This window comes from Ranitomeya variabilis, chromosome 2 (genome assembly GCF_051348905.1).
Source record: "Ranitomeya variabilis isolate aRanVar5 chromosome 2, aRanVar5.hap1, whole genome shotgun sequence".
In the NCBI taxonomy this organism is placed as follows: domain Eukaryota; kingdom Metazoa; phylum Chordata; class Amphibia; order Anura; family Dendrobatidae; genus Ranitomeya; species Ranitomeya variabilis.
The window spans coordinates 253319460-253337904 of NC_135233.1; the positions used below are offsets into that span (position 1 = coordinate 253319460).

At 46.6% G+C, this 18445-nt stretch overlaps 2 protein-coding genes across 4 annotated transcripts in view; one reads left to right on the forward strand and one right to left on the reverse strand.

Moving 5' to 3' along the window:
• The window catches only part of RABL6 (RAB, member RAS oncogene family like 6), a 35490-nt gene extending 23895 nt beyond the window's left edge, over window positions 1–11595 (reverse strand). The window contains exons 1-6 of one of the 2 annotated variants that reach the window (XM_077284668.1): window positions 11455–11595; window positions 8531–8923; window positions 3538–3672; window positions 2122–2169; window positions 283–338; window positions 23–114 (exon numbers count right to left, since the gene is read on the reverse strand). In XM_077284668.1, coding sequence (XP_077140783.1) covers window positions 23–114; window positions 283–338; window positions 2122–2169; window positions 3538–3672; window positions 8531–8660 — 461 coding nt within the window. In that variant the 5' untranslated portion in view covers window positions 8661–8923; window positions 11455–11595. Of the gene's footprint in view, window positions 1–22; window positions 115–282; window positions 339–2121; window positions 2170–3537; window positions 3673–8530; window positions 8924–11454 lie in introns of those variants that run through there. The other variant, XM_077284669.1, reaches the window with a different exon arrangement.
• Window positions 11574–18445, forward strand: part of RALGDS (ral guanine nucleotide dissociation stimulator) — a 129925-nt gene continuing 123053 nt past the window's right edge. For both annotated transcript variants that reach the window (XM_077284662.1, XM_077284664.1), the window contains exons 1-2: window positions 11574–11742; window positions 13630–13755. The gene's annotated coding sequence lies outside the window, so the exon portion shown is untranslated. The remainder of the gene's footprint in view (window positions 11743–13629; window positions 13756–18445) is intronic.

Below are 18445 nucleotides of genomic sequence, written 5' to 3' on the forward strand. Positions count from 1 at the left end.
ACCCATGGAGGAAGATACCCACCACTGCTTGGTGATGTCAAACATCATAATCACGCCATTGCAGTTCTTGTAAACATCCAGAAACTCCGCATCAAGGGCCAGATCTGCATCCGCCTTACAAGAGAAATTAAAAATATAGATCGTGATTTTTTTTGCATTACATCAAGCCAAGCAGAACAGAGAATGCATCTTTGGATGTGACCAGAGCATAAGAAAATTGGCATTTACAATGTTATTTGCAAAAAAGCAAGAATCTGTATTGGGGGATGTGTGTATTCTCACCTCCTGGGGCTCATTTTCTAGTTTCAGGGCGCTCTCGCCTCTCTTCTTACCTTTACCTACAAAGTAACGGCTGGTTACAGAAAAGTATCACATTCAAACAGTCACAATATAACTTTTCTCATTCCTGCCCCAACGTTTTTTTTACAAAATGGGGTTTTACGTATAAAAGAAAAAAAAGTGTTTGATATATAAGAATTTCCTGAAATTGTGGCCCCGATGGTCAGGTCTTGAACGGTTCTCAGATTTTACAGGAAAAAAACGTCCTGTGAGGCTGTAGTGGGAAAGACACTTATAATATACTACATGGTGGCCCGATTCTAACGCATCGGGTATTCTAGAATATGTATGCATAGTGTATAGCGCAGCCCACGCAGTACACTGCGCAGCCCACGCAGTACACTGCGCAGCCCACGCAGTACACTGCGCAGCCCACGCAGTACACTGCGCAGCCCACGCAGTACATTGCGCAGCCCACATTGTACATCGCGCAGCCGTACATCGCGCAGCCCTTAGTACATCGCGCAGCCCACGCTGTACATCGCCCAGTCCACGCTGTACATCGCCCAGTCCACGCTGTACATCGCCCAGTCCACGCTGTACATCGCCCAGTCCACGCTGTACATCGCCCAGTCCACGCTGTACATCGCCCAGTCCACGCTGTACATTGCCCAGTCCACGCTGTACATTGCCCAGTCCACGCTGTACATTGCCCAGTCCACGCTGTACATTGCCCAGTCCACGCTGTACATTGCCCAGTCCACGCTGTACATTGCCCAGTCCACGCTGTACATTGCCCAGTCCACGCTGTACATTGCCCAGCCCACGCTGTACATTGCGCAGCCCACGTTGTACATTGCCCAGCCCACGTTGTACATTGCCCAGCCCACGTTGTACATTGCCCAGCCCACGTTGTACATTGCCCAGCCCACGTTGTACATTGCCCAGCCCACGTTGTACATTGCCCAGCCCACGTTGTACATTGCCCAGCCCACGTTGTACATTGCCCAGCCCACGTTGTACATTGCCCAGCCCACGCTGTACATTGCGCAGGCCACTTAGTATATTGCGCAGGCCACTTAGTATATTGCGCAGCCCGTTGTATATTGGGCAGCCCACGTAGTATATTGCCCAGCCCATGTAGTATATTGCGCAGCCGACGTTGTATTTTGCGCAGCCCACGTATATAGCAATGTGGGCATGAAAAAAAAAAAAGAATTAAAATAAAAAATAGTTATATACTCACCTTCCGTTGGCGCCTGGATCCAGGAAGCGGTTACCGACGCTTGGGATCCACCGAAGCTCCGCCGAGCTGCTCGCACCGGGCGCCATCTTCCGTTCCCAAGATGCACTGCGAAATTACCCAGAAGACGTAGCGCCGGGAACGGAAGATGGCGGCCGGTGCTGGCGGCTCGGCGGACTACGAAGTGTGAGTATAGCAGGTTTTTTGTTTTTTTACTATTTTTAACATTACATTTTTTTACTATTGATGCCGCATAGGCAGCGTCAATAGTAAAAAATTGGGGACACACAGGGTTAATAGCGGCGGTTACGGAGTGCCTTACCCGCGGCAGTAACCCTGTGTGATCGGGGACCGGAGGGGAGTATGTGGGCGCCGGGCAGTGAGTGCGGGGAGTATGGAGCGGCCATTTTCTTCCGGACTGTGCGCGTCGCTGATTGGTCGTGGCAATGGTCGTGGGCGTTTTGCCACGACCAATCAGCGACTTGGATTCCATGACAGACAGAGGCCGCGACCAATGAATATCCGTGACAGACAGACAGAAGGACAGACAGACGGAAGTGACCCTTAGACAATTATATATATAGATAACCGGAACGTACCTTTATCCACCACGTCCCACACTTCTACCTTCACTATGTCGTCAGTTGCTGCAAAAACACAAATATGTTGTATTGCAGTCTCTTAACTGCGTGCGCGAAATCAATGTGGAAGGGGGTATTTACTTTTAAACAATCCATACAAACTAAGAAAAGGCAAGAAGCTTCATCGAAAAAAGAAAGGAAACGTTAATGCTTTAATCAACGTCAATGTCTAATAGAAGTATTCCCTCCAAATCAGAGAGAGAAGATCAGAGCAAAAACAACTACATAGGGGCAGTATTATAGTAGTTATATTCTTGTACATAGGGGCAGTATTATAGTAGTTATATTCTTGTACATAGGGACAGTATTATAGTAGTTATATTCTTGTACACAGGGGATAGTATTATAGTAGTTATATTCTTGCACATAGGGGGCAGTATTATAGTAGTTATATTCTTGTACATTGGGGCAGTATTATAGTAGTTATATTTTGTACATAGGGGGCAGTATTATAGTAGTTATATTCTTGTACATAGGGGCAGCATTATAGTAGTTATATTAGTTATATTCTTGTACATAGGGGCAGTATTATAGTAGTTATATTCTTGTACATGGGGCAGTATTATAGTAGTTATATTGTTGTACATAGGGGCAGTATTATAGTAGTTATATTCTTGTACATAGGGGCAGTATTATAGTAGTTATATTCTTGTACATAGGAGCAGTATTATAGTAGTTATATTCTGGTACATAGGGGGCAGTATTATAGTAGTTATATTCTTGTACATAGGGGCAGTATTATAGTAGTTATATTAGTTATATTCTTGTACATAGGGGCAGTATTATAGTAGTTATATTCTTGTAGATAGGGGCGGTATTATAGTAGTTATATTCTTGTACATAGGGGCGGTATTATAGTAGTTATATTCTTGTACATAGGGGCGGTATTATAGTAGTTATATTCTTGTACATAGGGGCGGTATTATTGTAGTTATATTCTTGTACATAGGGGCGGTATTATAGTAGTTATATTCTTGTACATAAAGGGCAGTAATATAGTAGTTATATTCTTGTACATAGGAGCAGTATTATAGTAGTTATATTCTTGTGCATAGGAGCAGTATTAAAGTAGTTATATTCTTGTACATAGGAGCAGTATTATAGTAGTTATATTCTTGTATATATGGGGCAGTATTATAGTAGCTATATTCTTGTACATAGAGGGCAGTATTATAGTAGTTATATTCTTGTACATAGGAGCAGTATTAAAGTAGTTATATTCTTGTATATATGGGGCAGTATTATAGTAGCTATATTCTTGTACATAGGGGGCAGTATTATAGTAGTTACATTCTTGTACATAGAGGCAGTATATAGTAGCCGAGAGATGACATATATAGCATGTACAGTAGAGGTAGATAGGAGACCTCTTACTCTTGTAGTTCCAGTGTATACTGGTGACCTGGATCTCTTGAGTGGGGATATATTCTTCTAAAAACTTCTTCCCCTGCAGTCGATGCCAGAGGGTGGTCTTTCCTGTGTTTCTGTCTCCCCTGATGACAATTTTCACTGGTAAATAAACAAGGTTTCTTCAGTTATTCTCAGTCGTTTTGCTTTGATCACTGTATGACATAACGGTCGGTCAGATGTTCATTGTTTCACTGGAGCAAAGCCTGTTTGATCCCTCAGCAGTTAAAAGATTGCTTGCTGCTGTACACACTAAAGGTACCGTTACACTAAACGACTTACCAACGATCACGACCAGCGATACGACCTGGCCGTGATCGTTGGTAAGTCGTTGTGTGGTCGCTGGGGAGCTGTCACACAGACAGCTCTCTCCAGCGACCAACGATCAGGGGAACGACTTCGGCATCGTTGAAACTGTCTTCAACGATGCCGAAGTCCCCCTGAAGCACCCGGGTAACCAGGGTAAACATCGGGTTACTAAGTGCAGGGCCACGCTTAGTAACCCGATATTTACCCTGGTTACCATTGTAAAAGTAAAAAAAAACAAAAAACCAAACACTACATACTCACATTCTGATGTCTTACACTTCCCCCGGCGTCCACAGGGTTAAAACTGCTTTCAGCAGGTGCGCTGCTAATATGCACGCGCTGCTGCCGAGAGCTTCCTGCACTGAATGTGTCAGCGCCGGCAGTAACAGCGGTGACGTCACCGCTGTGCTCTGCTTTACGGCCGGCGCTGACACAGTCAGTGCAGGGAAGCTCTCGTCAGCAGAGCGTGCATATTAGCAGCGCTCCTGCCGAAAGCAGTTTTAACCCTGTGGACGCCGGGGGACGTGACAGACATCAGAATGTGAGTATGTACTGTTTTTTTTTTTTTTTTAACTTTTACAATGGTAACCAGGGTAAATATCGGGTTACTAAGCGCGGCCCTGCACTTAGTAACCCGATATTTACCCTGGTTACAAGTGAACACATCGCTGGATCGGTGTCACACACGCCGATCCAGCGATGACAGCGGGTGATCAGCGACCAAAAAAAAGGTCCTGATCATTCCCATCGACCAACGATCTCCCAGCAGGGGCCTGATCATTGGTCGCTGTCACACATAACGAGATCGTTAGCGGGATCGTTGCTACGTCACCAAAAGCGTGACGTTGCAACGATATCGTTAACGATATCGTTATGTGTCACTCAGCCTTAAGGCTAAAGGTACCGTCACACTCAGCAACTTTGCAAAGAGAATGACAACAATCCATGACGTTGCAGCGTCCTGGATAGCGATCTCGTTGTGTTTGACACGCAGTAGCGATCTGGATCCCGCTGTGCCATCGCTGGTCGGAGCTAAAAGTCCAGAACTTTATTTTGTCGCCAGGTCGGCGTGTATCGTCATGTTTGACATCAAAAGCAACGACACCAGCAACGAGCATAGGGGGCGTCGCAGCGTCTCCTTCTAGCCAGTCGGTACACTCCGGCTGTTTGACATGGAGCCAACAACCAGCGAGAACAAGAAGTGAGTCGCCGTTACATCACTGGATCGCTCCTGCATCGTTGTGGAGTTGCTGTGTTTGACGTCTCTACAGCGACCTAAACAGCGACGCTCCAGCGATCTAGTTTAGGTCGGTTCGTTGTCTATATCGCCGCAGCGTCGCTGAGTGTGACGGTACCTTAAGTTCACACTAGGCATTATTGCAGCATTTTTTTCTGTTTTTTATGCAAATTTTAAGCTGTGTTTTGCAGTAGCAGCAAAGTCTATGAGATTTCAGAAATCTCATGCACACAGCTTGGTTTTTTTGTCATCTGGATTTTGTGCTTTGCATGGTTTTTTTTTGCACAATGGAGCATGACACTTCTTTCAGTGTTTTTTTTTTTCAGCGATTGTACGGCGTTTTTCACCCACTGAAATGAATGGGTGGTGAAAAAACGCACCAAAAATACAGGTATCAGGTTTTGCTGCGTTTTTTTGTGCCAATACTTCATTCTATTGAATAGGACTTTTTTTCCAGCACTAAACTTTCAGCATGCACAAGAGACAAATCTTTACGTGGCTTCCAGGTACACATGAATTGGCCAATTTATGCGCTAAGCATTCTCAATTTTTAATATTTCTAGTGCAGTAATGCAATTCAATTTTCATATTTTACGTTTGCACGCTATGGCGCTACAGAGTGCTGCCTTTATCTGCTTCATTGTATATGAGTTGGTGACTCTAGATAAGCACCTGTTCAGACCTGATTTATGTTTGGATGTGACGGTCAGTTTTTTTGATACAAGAGACAAATCTAGCATGCCAAAACCGCAGCAAAAAATGCACAAAAATATATATATTTTTTTCTGCACCTTCTTTCCCGATAAGAGATCAGGTTTTGCTGCAGAAAAAAAAAACGCTGGAAAACAGCAAGTGTGAACTTGGCCTTGTAAAGAGACTGAAATCAAGTCTTGACATTCCTGCTGACACAGCTGCTGGGTTGTTACAATGTATCAGTATAAACAACCTCTGATCTGAACACCGCAGCAGCTGAAATCTATAGCTGGATATTTTTCCTGGAGTTTTTGTTTGTTAAACATTATATACCATTGTGACAAAAAAAGGCTGCAGTGAACTGCCAGGGGATCGGATGACCTGCTTATTATCTGCAATTGTTGAAGATTGCATATTTGCTGCAGGAGAGGCTCAGAAGAACTCTCAGTCACAAGGATCGTTACATGAAGGGACTGCTTCACGAGCAATTATAGAGGATACAATTTAGACCTGTAATAACATACAGGGAATTTCCAGATAAGCGATTTCCCAGTCTAATCATTATAGCGTTTTTTGGCTACTTCCATTCCACAGAGTTTGGTGGACAGTGGTGGTATCGGTCAGTCACTTTATATACCGTATATACAGTCAGTGGCCGTCTCGGCAGCGCACGTCACTACCTGCTCTGTGTACACTTTTTATATTTGCTCCCAAGGGCGTGGATCTTCGGATGCCTATGAATGGAACAAAATTTGTACTTTTGTTTTTTCAAACATGCACGTATGGCCGCCGTAATGGAAAAGAGCTCTGCTGCAGAAAATTAAGAGTTAAATTGCTCTTTCTTTGGTGTACTTCATCCATCAGGTGGAATACTGCACTCCCTACCAGAGCAGCATTCTCAATTCTGCTGGCTGCTGCCCCCTGGATTTGTGTCAGTCCCCCGCTGATACATTCCAGGAGATGCAGTTTCCATGTGTATAGACTACAGACCCTGCTGTGTATCTGGTTTTCCCATGAACACAAGATGTGCGGTCACATGCTGATCATGAGATTGTCACCCCCGATCAGGCTGCATTTTCCACATTCTTACATTTGCCACTTTTATACACATATAAACATCTACTTTTCTCTGACCCAAAGGGGTGGCGGCACTTTACAATTCACCCCCTGTATGTTACAATGAAGCTCCATGGTGATTATATAGAAAGTCTACACACCCCTAATACAATAAGAGGTTTTTGTCATGTGAAAAAATAATCCTACCAAGAATAATAATTTCAGAACGTTAAAGTTGCCAATAATCACTACACACTCATCAACAAAAATAAATAAGAATATTAAAATAATGTGGTTGCATAAGTGTGAACACCCTCTTATAACTGGAGCTGATGTTGTGTACAGAATTAGTACATCACATTTTCCCTCATATAACACAGTAGTCAGTGCACGGCAAACATCATTGACAGGGATTTTGATTAACCCCAGAGAAAGTATTGCAGTTCTTGGAGGGTTTTCCTCACATTTTTTAGTTGCATTTAATATCACAATCCATGGTCCATAAACAGCTGACACCACAGCAAAGGGATCTCAATGTGGAAAGCTATCAGTCAGGAGAAGGTACTGGTCTACCATGGACACTATGAAGACGTCATCAAGAAGTGGCTGACATTTGGCATCATAGTGCCATTGCCAAGAACTGGGCATCCCTCAAAAATGGTTAAAAAGACAAGAAGAAAATTGGTCAGAAAAGCTGCCAAAAGGTCGACAACAACCTTAAAGGGGGTTGAGTCCAGGTTGTGTTCTGCATGTGACAAAAAACTGTCATTCTTCACATGACTGGCCTGTAGGGTCAGGGAACAAGATGGAAGCCTTTTCTCACACAAAAACATCAAAGCCCAGCTAGGTTCTGCTGAAACCTCGATTAAGTCGGCCAGAAGTAGGAAATGTGTTATGTCTGATGAGACAAGAAGAAACTATTGGGCCACAAATCTGAAAGGTGCAAAGCCAACACTGCTCATCAGAAGATCACCATCCCCACAGTGAGGCATGGTGGGGGGCATCAACAGCTGAAAATAGGCCTTTAATCAAGGTGGAGGGAATTATGAACAATCAAAATATCAGGCAATTTTGCATTGAAACATCACTCCTCTGTTAAAAAGCTGAAGATTAATTTCACCTTTCAGTACGACGTCCCTATGTGACCGCCAAAACACAAAAAAACGGCTTCACCAGAAGAAGATGGAAGTTCTGGAATTGCCCAGATCTGAACCCAGCAGAAAATTTGTGGTGACCTAAAGAGGGCGCTGTACACAGGAGATGCCCCTGCAATCTGATGTGGAGCTACTGCAGTAGAAGTGGGCAATGATGGACCATTTTAGATGTGCTGCGCTGATAGACTCCGACCTAAAAAAAAAAACCTGAATGCTGCCAGGAATTCACAGGGGACTGCAGTAAAGTATTAGTGTAAGGCTATGAAGATTTATGCAACCACATTATTTTACTTCTTTCCCCAAAAAAAACATTTCAGTTTGTTTCTCTTAGGATTTGTACAGATTATGGGTGACACTGCAGAAGGAAGTTTTGAAATTATTCTTAGAATTTTTTTTTTTTTTTTTTTTAACAGGGGTGTGAAGACTTTTTATATCCACTGGACTAGAAGATGTATATACAGGCACGTATAGCATTGCAAGTGGCATTCTCCTCTTGGCTCCCATTACTTACTATTATATTGCACCCCTTTGGCGAACCTCCTCTGCAGCACCTGGTTCATGGACTGCAGTCCAGCAGGAATGTTCTTGTCCCGTAGATTGGAGACATCAGAACCCACCAGTTTCTTCAAAGCGGAGAACATCTTGACCTCGGACAGGGGTAGACGCCGTCCGATCAATACACAAACTAATCACCTGTTACCCTCCAAATCCTGAAGAAAGTGTTGACGGTCAGAAAGGAGATCGGTGGTAAATCTTATAGGGAATCTGCGACATCACCAGCCACAGGACGCCACAAGAGAAATGACATGTCCAGTACAGAAATACGTGAAAAACATGAAAAACCTAAAACAGACAAGATTGCAGTTGGAGGCCACAGTCTCTGCTGACACCCAGCTCAAAAATCCTAGAAGAAAAACAAGGATCCATCATCAGAAGCAAAGAAGAGAGTAAATTCATGGCCACAAATATCACTCCCACAGGTAGCAATTGGTACAGTGAATGGGGTCAAATACCAAAAAAGAACTGACTAAACAAGAAAACAACTTAAAAAGTAACCTTATATATATATATTTGAATGTGCTGGCTAACTGACCCTAATAGGCCCCAGAAGAAAGCTGATCACCTGTCTGCAGAGTTTGGCACCCTAAACACTCGACAAACCCTCGATAACCCTATTTCCCCCTATAGTGATAACACCCATGTATACAACATAGATTTGGTGATTCTGGGATCCTAAGTGTAAGTAATGATTTGGGGAATAGATATAGCCTGATGTTACAATGCACAATCTCTTGTATCAAAGCCTATCAGAATGACAGTAAAGTGCTAAAGGATTGAGGTGTAACAATGTGCACCAATATACAAATCTGGATTAAGCAATAAAGTGCATCTGTGCTTAATACCTCCCAGATTATATAGACCAGATTACCAACACCAATTATGTGAGGCCCCAGAAGGCGACATATCAGAATTGCAGAAAAAGAGCCCTTGCCCCAGTGCGCCTCCCCCCCAACACACAAACTCTCCTGTTCCGGCACAGATATAATTTGTCGGGGCTGAACAGCACATGGAATCTGCCCCTGGATCCATTGAGGTCTCCTCCATATATGATCCCCTGATGAATCCCCGAGGGGAGGGGGACGCGTCCGTTAGGACAAGGGTGTTTTTCCACAAAGATATGCGAGGACACGTATATGTGGGGTGATGTACAAGGACACGTGGGGGGATGTAGGAGGACACGTATATGGGGAGGGATGTAGGAGGACACGTATATGGGGAGGGATGTAGGAGGACACGTATATGGGGAGGGATGTAGGAGGACACGTATATGGGGAGGGATGTAGGAGGACACGTATATGGGGAGGGATGTAGGAGGACACGTATATGGGGAGGGATGTAGGAGGACACGTATATGGGGAGGGATGTAGGAGGACACGTATATGGGGAGGGATGTAGGAGGACACGTATATGGGGAGGGATGTAGGAGGACACGTATATGGGGAGGGATGTAGGAGGACACGTATATGGGGAGGGATGTAGGAGGACACGTATATGGGGGGGATGTAGGAGGACACGTATATGGAGAGGGATGAAGGAGGACACATATATGGGGGGGATGTAGGACACGTAAATGGGGGGGATGTAGGAGGACGCGTAAATGGGGGGATGTAGGAGGACGCGTAAATGGGGGGATGTAGGAGGACGCGTAAATGGGGGGGGATGTAGGAGGACGCGTAAATGGGGGGATGTAGGAGGACGCGTAAATGGGGGGATGTAGGAGGACGCGTAAATGGGGGGATGTAGGAGGACACGTATATGGGGAGATTTAGGAGGACACGTATATGGGGAGATGTAGGAGGACACGTATATGGGGAGATGTAGGAGGACACGTATATGGGGGGATGTAGGACACGTACATAGGGAGGGATGTAGGAGGACACGTAAATGGGGGATGTAGGAGGACACGTAAATGGGGGGGATGTAGGGGGACACGTATATGGGGGGATGTAGGAGGACACGTATATGGGGGGGATGTAGGAGGACACGTATATGGGGGGATGTAGGAGGACACGTACATGGGGGGATTTAGGAGGACACGTATATGGGGAGATGTAGGAGGACACGTATATGGGGGGATGTAGGACACGTACATGGGGAGGGATGTAGGAGGACACGTAAATGGGGAGGGATGTAGGAGGACACGTATATGGGGAGATGTAGGAGGACACGTATATGGGGAGATGTAGGAGGACACGTATATGGGGGGATGTAGGACACGTACATGGGGAGGGATGTAGGAGGACACGTAAATGGGGAGGGATGTAGGAGGACATGTATATGGGGGGGGATGTAGGGGGACACGTATATGGGGGGATGTAGGAGGACACGTATATGGGGGGGATGTAGGAGGACATGTACATGGGGGGATGTAGGAGGACACGTACATGGGGGGATGTAGGAGGACACGTACATGGGGGGATGTAGGAGGACACGTATATGGGGGGATGTAGGAGGACACGTATATGGGGGGATGTAGGAGGACACGTATTAGGGGGATGTAGGAGGACACGTATATGGGGGGATGTAGGAGGACACGTATATGGGGGGGATGTAGGAGGACACGTATATGGGGGGATGTAGGAGGACACGTATATGGGGGGATGTAGGAGGACACGTATTAGGGGGATGTAGGAGGACACGTATATGGGGGGATGTAGGAGGACACGTATTAGGGGGATGTAGGAGGACATCTGTGGTGTGACGCCTATGTGTGGCATGTGACAGCTGTCTGTGGCTTCTCCCGTTCTTCTCCTGTACAGATGTTGGTGGTGCATTCTCCGATAATGGCCGCTGTGCACCCAGCAGCCTCTCGCACAGGTCGCCCCACACCATGCTCCCCAGTATCCCACCTCACCCAGTGCAGTACTGTCCTACCCTTTCCTTCTCGCTCCCAGCCAGAGCAGCAGCGCCGCCATATTCCTTCCTCCTCTCGGGAGCATCAATAGGGCGGAGCCTCTGCAGCTGCTACGGCGCCAGGACGGGTCAGAAAACCTAGGAATGCAAAGCTGCTGCTGTGTTGACGCATGCGCAGAGTGGACTTTACGGTAGCGCCGCGCGCGCCAAGTGAACGACGTGGACTGAGAGATGTGTGAGAATCACCAGAGACAGAAACAAACCACAGAGATCGTACGACAGTCATAGAAAGGTGGAAATGTACAATCAGTGAGTCCATGTCACGTGTCAGCAACATGAATTGTCACAGACATCTGTCTGAGAGAGAATGTAAAGAAATTTGTGATTTCTTCTATTTAGCCTGTGCGGAGGTATCATCTGTTGTCCATGCCCAAAGCCTGAGGCTGCACTACTGAGGACATCCCACATACAGTATACGGCGGCTCTTGTGGGGTGTTCCCGGTATACGCAGGGTCTTGTGAGGTGTTCCCGGTATACGCAGGGTCTTGTGGGGTGTTCCCGGTATACGCAGGGTCTTGTGGGGTGTTCCCGGTATACGCAGGGTCTTGTGGAGTGTTCCCAGTGTGCGGAGGGTCTTGTGGGGTGTTCCCAGTATACGGAGGGTCTTGTGGGGTGTTCCCAGTATACGGAGGATCTTGTGGAGTGTTCCCAGTATACGGAGGATCTTGTGGGGTGTTCCCAGTATACGGAGGGTCTTGTGCAGTGTTCCCAGTATACGGAGGGTCTTGTGGGGTGTTCCCTGTATGCGGAGGGTCTTGTGGGGTGTTCCCAGTATACGGCAGCTCTTGTGGGGTGTTCCCAGTATACGGAGGGTTTTGTGGGGTGTTCCCAGTATACGGAGGGTCTTGTGGGGTGTTCCCAGTATACGGAGGGTCTTGTGGGGTGTTCCCAGTATACGGAGGGTCTTGTGGGGTGTTCCCAGTATACGGAGGGTCTTGTGGGGTGTTCCCAGTATACGGAGGGTCTTGTGGGGTGTTCCCAGTATACGGCAGCTCTTGTGGGGTGTTCCCAGTATACGCAGAGTCTTGTGGAGTGTTCCCGGTATATGGAGCGTCTTGTGGGGTGTTCCCGGTATACGCAGGGTCTTGTGAGGTGTTCCCGGTATACGGAGGGTCTTGTGGAGTGTTCCCAGTATGCGGAGGGTCTTGTGAGGTGTTCCCGGTATATGCTGGGTCTTGTGAGGTGTTCCTGGTATATGTCGGGTCTTGAGAGGTGTTCCTGGTATATGTCAGGTCTTGTGGGGTGTTCCCGTACATGGAGGCTCTTACAGGAGGTGTCTCCGGTGTACGGAGGCTCTTGCGGGGGGTGTCTCCGGTGTACGCAGGCTCTTGCAGGGGGTGTCTCCGGTGTACGCAGGCTCTTGCGGGGGGTGTCCCCGGTGTACGCAGGCTCTTGCGGGGGGTTCCCCGGTGTACGCAGGCTCTTGCGGGGGGTGTCCCCGGTGTATGCAGGCTCTTGCGGGGGGTGTCCCCGGTGTATGCAGGCTCTTGCGGGGTTTGTCCCAGGGAGGTGTCCAGCATTGGGGCGCAGGAACAGTGGAGAAAGAGAAGCCCACCTGAACTGAGAGCGAGACCATACCCCAACACGTAGCTCATAACTCAATCCCCATGTCTGTATCCTGGGACTTTGTATTGTGGGCAGAGATGCACATTGAACACTAGATGGCAGCACAAATCAATGAACCAGTGTCTCCACTAAGTCCAGCAGTGATGGCCATGTGCATAGCCTGCATTGCCATGACATCCTCCGCTCTATGACCATTATACAGTTAGTAAGGCCTCCGTGGCAATTATATTAGCAGTAAAATTACAAACTTTATTTTTTGACTAACATTATACACATAATATGCTGTATATAGTGAATATACTGTAAAGGCAGAGGTAAAGCTAATAGAAGTGGACATTCCATCGGGGACAGTGCATGACCACTGCAGCCAAACGATGGCACAGGGACTACCAAGCCATCACCGCTGTGGCCAGTGATTGCTGCGATCATGCGCTGCCTCCACTTGAATTATTAGCAAGGGACCTGGGCAGGGGTACAAGAGGAGATGGGGGATTGGTTGCCGAACATCTTATTTGGTTCATATTTAAAATTAAAAAGAAAGCTGTTAACCCTTTAAGCCTTTGGTTACAGAGTGACGCCAACCATTATTGCCAGGCAAAATATCTCATCATGGCGATGTACATCAAAAAAGAATGAACGTGAAGGCGATCTCACTGCAACTCTTGTGTTATGGAGACCGTGATACACAAGTGGCAGGTAATTTCTCATCTTTCTTTCCTCGAGCAGTCTTCATGACTAGTTTTATCATAACGATTGATGATTTTTATGACTGCATTTGTGAAAACCTTCAAAGTCAAGGTTATACAACTTTCCAGATTGATCTTCATGTCTTAAAGCAGTGGTGGGGAACCTTTTTTCTACCTAGGGCCATTTGGATATTTTTGCATCATTCAGGGGCCGTACAAAATTATCAACTTGAAAATTACTCTGCTATATTTGATCAAATTAATTGTCACCCCTAATGTGATGGCTGGAGCTGCTCCTCTTTGGTGAGGAGTGATGTTAGGTGGTAGTGATGATGTTGCTACTCGTAACTACTTTCATAGATTTGCCCTCTTTGGAACGTGGCGACTCTTCGCGATAAATTTTGTAAAGAACTCTTAGCAGTAAGTTCTTAACATAAATGCATGTTACACTGCTGGTCTCACAGTGGGAAATCAATCACTGCTCATATTACATTTATAGAACTCAAGCAGTGGGAGGTTTGCTGTATATATCACATAGGAGACACTGAGACTGCTGTGTATATATCACATAGGGGACACTGAGACTATTGTATATGCATCGCATAGGAGACACTGAGACTGCTGTATACACATCACATAGGAGACACTGAGACTGCTGTGTGCACATCATCATTGGGGGCTCTGCTGGATCTCTTTTGTGCCATCCACCCTATCTTGGTGTCAGTTGCTGGTAAGCGCCATTTTGTAGCTATTGGTTTAGATGACTACATGGTCGCAGTGGGTTAGCATTTTATTACATAGCGCTACCTACCTCATTTGGTGCTATCTGCAGGGAAGTGCTGCCTTATAGGTATCTACTTGATAGGTTTACATTGTTGCACTATATTAGCACTTTAACTGTGGTATGCCTTATTTGACTTATGTAATTCTGGCAGTGATGTGGGGTGTATATTTTCACAATAAAATACTCTTTTAAACCTAAGTACTCCTTTTTTCTCCCGATTTTTCTGTATACACATAACGTAGGAGACACCGAGACTGCTGTATATACATCATATAGGAGACGCTAAGACTGCTGTATACACATCAGATAGAAGACACCAAGACTGCTGTATACACATCACATAGGAGACACCAAGACTGCAATATATACTGTACATCATATAGGAGACACCGAGACTGCTGTATACACATCACATAGGTGACACTGAGGCTGCTGTATATACATCATATAGGAGACACCGAGACTGGTGTATATACATCACAAAGGAGACACCAAGACTGCCATGTACACTGACAAGCAAAAGAATAACAATGTTTTGAACTTTTAACTTTCAGGCTCCATATCTCACCATCCACTATTGCTTCGAACTTGACTACCATCATTTTTTAGACAATCATCATCGGTGACGTCACCGCTGTGCTGTGCTTTACGGCCGGCCGGCGCTCACAGTCAGTGCGGGAAGCAGACGGCCAGGGACCTGACGGACATCAGAAGGTGAGTATGTACTGTTTTTTTTTTTACATTTACAATGGTAACCAGGGTAAACATCGGGTTACTAAGCGCGGCCCTGCGCTTAGTAACCCGATATTTACCCTGGTTACCATTGTAAAACATCGCTGGCATCGTTGCTTTTGCTGTCAAACACGACGATACACGCTGATCTGACGACCAAATAAAGTTCTGGACTTTCAGCAACGACCAGCGATATCACAGCAGGATCCAGATCGCTGCTGCGTGTCAAACACAACGATATCGCTATCCAGGACGCTGCAACGTCACGGATCGCTATCGTTATCGTTGCAAAGTCGTTTAGTGTGAAGGTACCTTAAGCGTTCCCAAAGTTGGTGCATACTGGTCGCCTCACTTGGGTATGTATACAGCTTTTTCTTTAACTCTACCCACAAGTGTTTGATTGGATTGATGTCTGTGGGGGCCAATCTAGACACTCTACTTCATTGTCATTGAGCCATTTATTTGCCAATGTCGATGTATGCTTCTAATCGTTGTCCTGCTGGAACAGTATGTCGTCTTTGCTATGAAACAACCCCATATCATCAGCCTTTCTCCACCCAACTTCACAGTTCCTTTAATTTCTCAATCCGTTAGCCCCTTTTTACCTTGTTTCTCTGAGACTCATTTGCACCCATCAGAGCCTAGTATATGGACTTTCTTCTCATCGCTCCCCATCACCCATTTCCATTCTTCTACTGTCCACTTTTTGTACTTTTTTGCAAGCTTGAGCCAACGTTTCTTATGATGATATTGAAGTCAAGGTTTCTTCACTTTTTTTTTTGGGCCACCATTCCAGACTTGGGTAATGTGCGTCGCACGGCGCTTGCATGGACATCTGTGATCTCATAATTACGAAGCTTATGAGTCGCCTCCACTGCCGTGTTTGTCATGCCAGAACTGATAGACCTTGGGATGAGCCGACTTGTAGACTCTGATATTTTGCCTGGATGTCCACCTCTTGACTTCTAAATGGATGGACGGACTTCATTAAATATTCTTCCAACTGTCATGGCGCTTACATGATTCAGTATGGCAATTTTCTTGGCCGAGAGACCCCTATCGATGAGCGGGATGATGCTGTTTTTCTTTTCTTGGGAAATCATCTTCATGTCTGCTCCTCAATTCGGACCAGTGCTTTTCACTTGGGAATCAACCTAATAACACACTGAGCAATTCGGGTATGTGAGAACAGGTTGTATCTTGTAGTATACAGGAAAAAAAATGTTTCCACCACCAGGAGCAAAACAGTAACAATGCAGTGACATGACAAGAATCTGCATAACTAATCACATGCTAAATAGTTGCAAGTCAAATTTATATATGAGATAGCCAAGATGATTGTCTATAAAATGAGGGTACTCTCATGTTCAAAACAGTAGTGGATGGTGAGATTTAGAGCCTGAAGGTCAAAAGTTCAAAAATATTGTTATCCTTTTGCTTTTCAGTGTACATCACATAGGAGACAATGAGACTGCTGTATATTCATCACATAGGAGACCCCAAGACTACCATATACATCAAAGAGGAGACACAGAGACTGCGGCATATACATCACAGGAGACATGGGGCTGTGGCATAGACATCACAGGAGGCACTTTGGAGCTGCTGTATATACATGACAGGAGACATGGCGCTGTGACATAGACATCACAGACGGCACTTTGGGGCTGCGGCATAGACATCCCAGAAAGCACTTTGGGGCTGTGGCATAGACCTCACAGGAGACATGGAGCAGCAGCATAGAACTAACAAGAGAAATGGGGCAGTGGTATAGACACCACAGGAGACACTTTGGAGCTGTGGTATATATATCACAGGAGACACTTTGGGGCTGTGGCGTAGACATCACAGGAGACACTTTGGGGCTGCGGCATAGAAATCACTGGAGACACTTTGGGGCTGCGGCATAGACATCACGGGAGACACTTTGGGGCTGCGGCATAGACATCACGGGAGACACTTTGGGGCTGCGGCATAGACATCACGGGAGACACTTTGGGGCTGCGGCATAGACATCACGGGAGACACTTTGGGGCTGCGGCATAGACATCACGGGAGACACTTTGGGGCTGCGGCATAGACATCACGGGAGACACTTTGGGGCTGCGGCATAGACATCACGGGAGGCACTTTGGGGCTGCGGCATAGACATCACTGGAGACACTTTGGGGCTGCGGCATAGACATCACGGGAGACACTTTGGGGCTGCGGCATAGACATCACGGGAGACACTTTGGGGCTGCGGCATAGACATCACGGGAGACACTTTGGGGCTGCGGCATAGACATCACGGGAGACACTTTGGGGCTGCGGCATAGACATCACGGGAGACACTTTGGGGCTGCGGCATAGACATCACGGGAGACACTTTAGGGCTGCGGCATAGACATCACGGGAGACACTTTGGGGCTGCGGCATAGACATCACGGGAGACACTTTGGGGCTGCGGCATAGACATCACGGGAGACACTTTGGGGCTGCGGCATAGACATCACGGGAGACACTTTGGGGCTGCGGCATAGACATCACGGGAGACACTTTGGGGCTGCGGCATAGACATCACGGGAGACACTTTGGGGCTGCGGCATAGACATCACGGGAGACACTTTGGGGCTGCGGCATAGACATCACGGGAGACACTTTGGGGCTGCGGCATAGACATCACGGGAGACACTTTGGGGCTGCGGCATAGACATCACGGGAGACACTTTGGGGCTGCGGCATAGACATCACGGGAGACACTTTGGGGCTGCGGCATAGACATCATTGGAGACACTTTGGGACTGTGGCATAGACATCACTGGAGACACTTTGGGGCTGCGGCATAGACATCACGGGAGACAATTTGGGACTGTGGCATATACATCACAGGATAAGTGGCTGTGGCATAGACATCACAGGAGACGTGGCTGTGGCATAGACATCAAAGGAGACATGGTGCTACGGCATACGCCTCACAAGAGAGTTGGGCTGCGGTATATACATCACAGGGCAAATGGGGCTGCAGCATAGACCTCACAGGACACATGGGGTTGCTGTATACAGGGTGGGCCATGTATATGGATACACCTAAATAAAATGGGAATGGCTGGTGATATCAACTTCCTGTTTGCGGCACATTAGTATATGGGAGGGGGAAACTTCTCAAGATGGGTGGTGACCATGGTGACCATTTTGAAGTCAG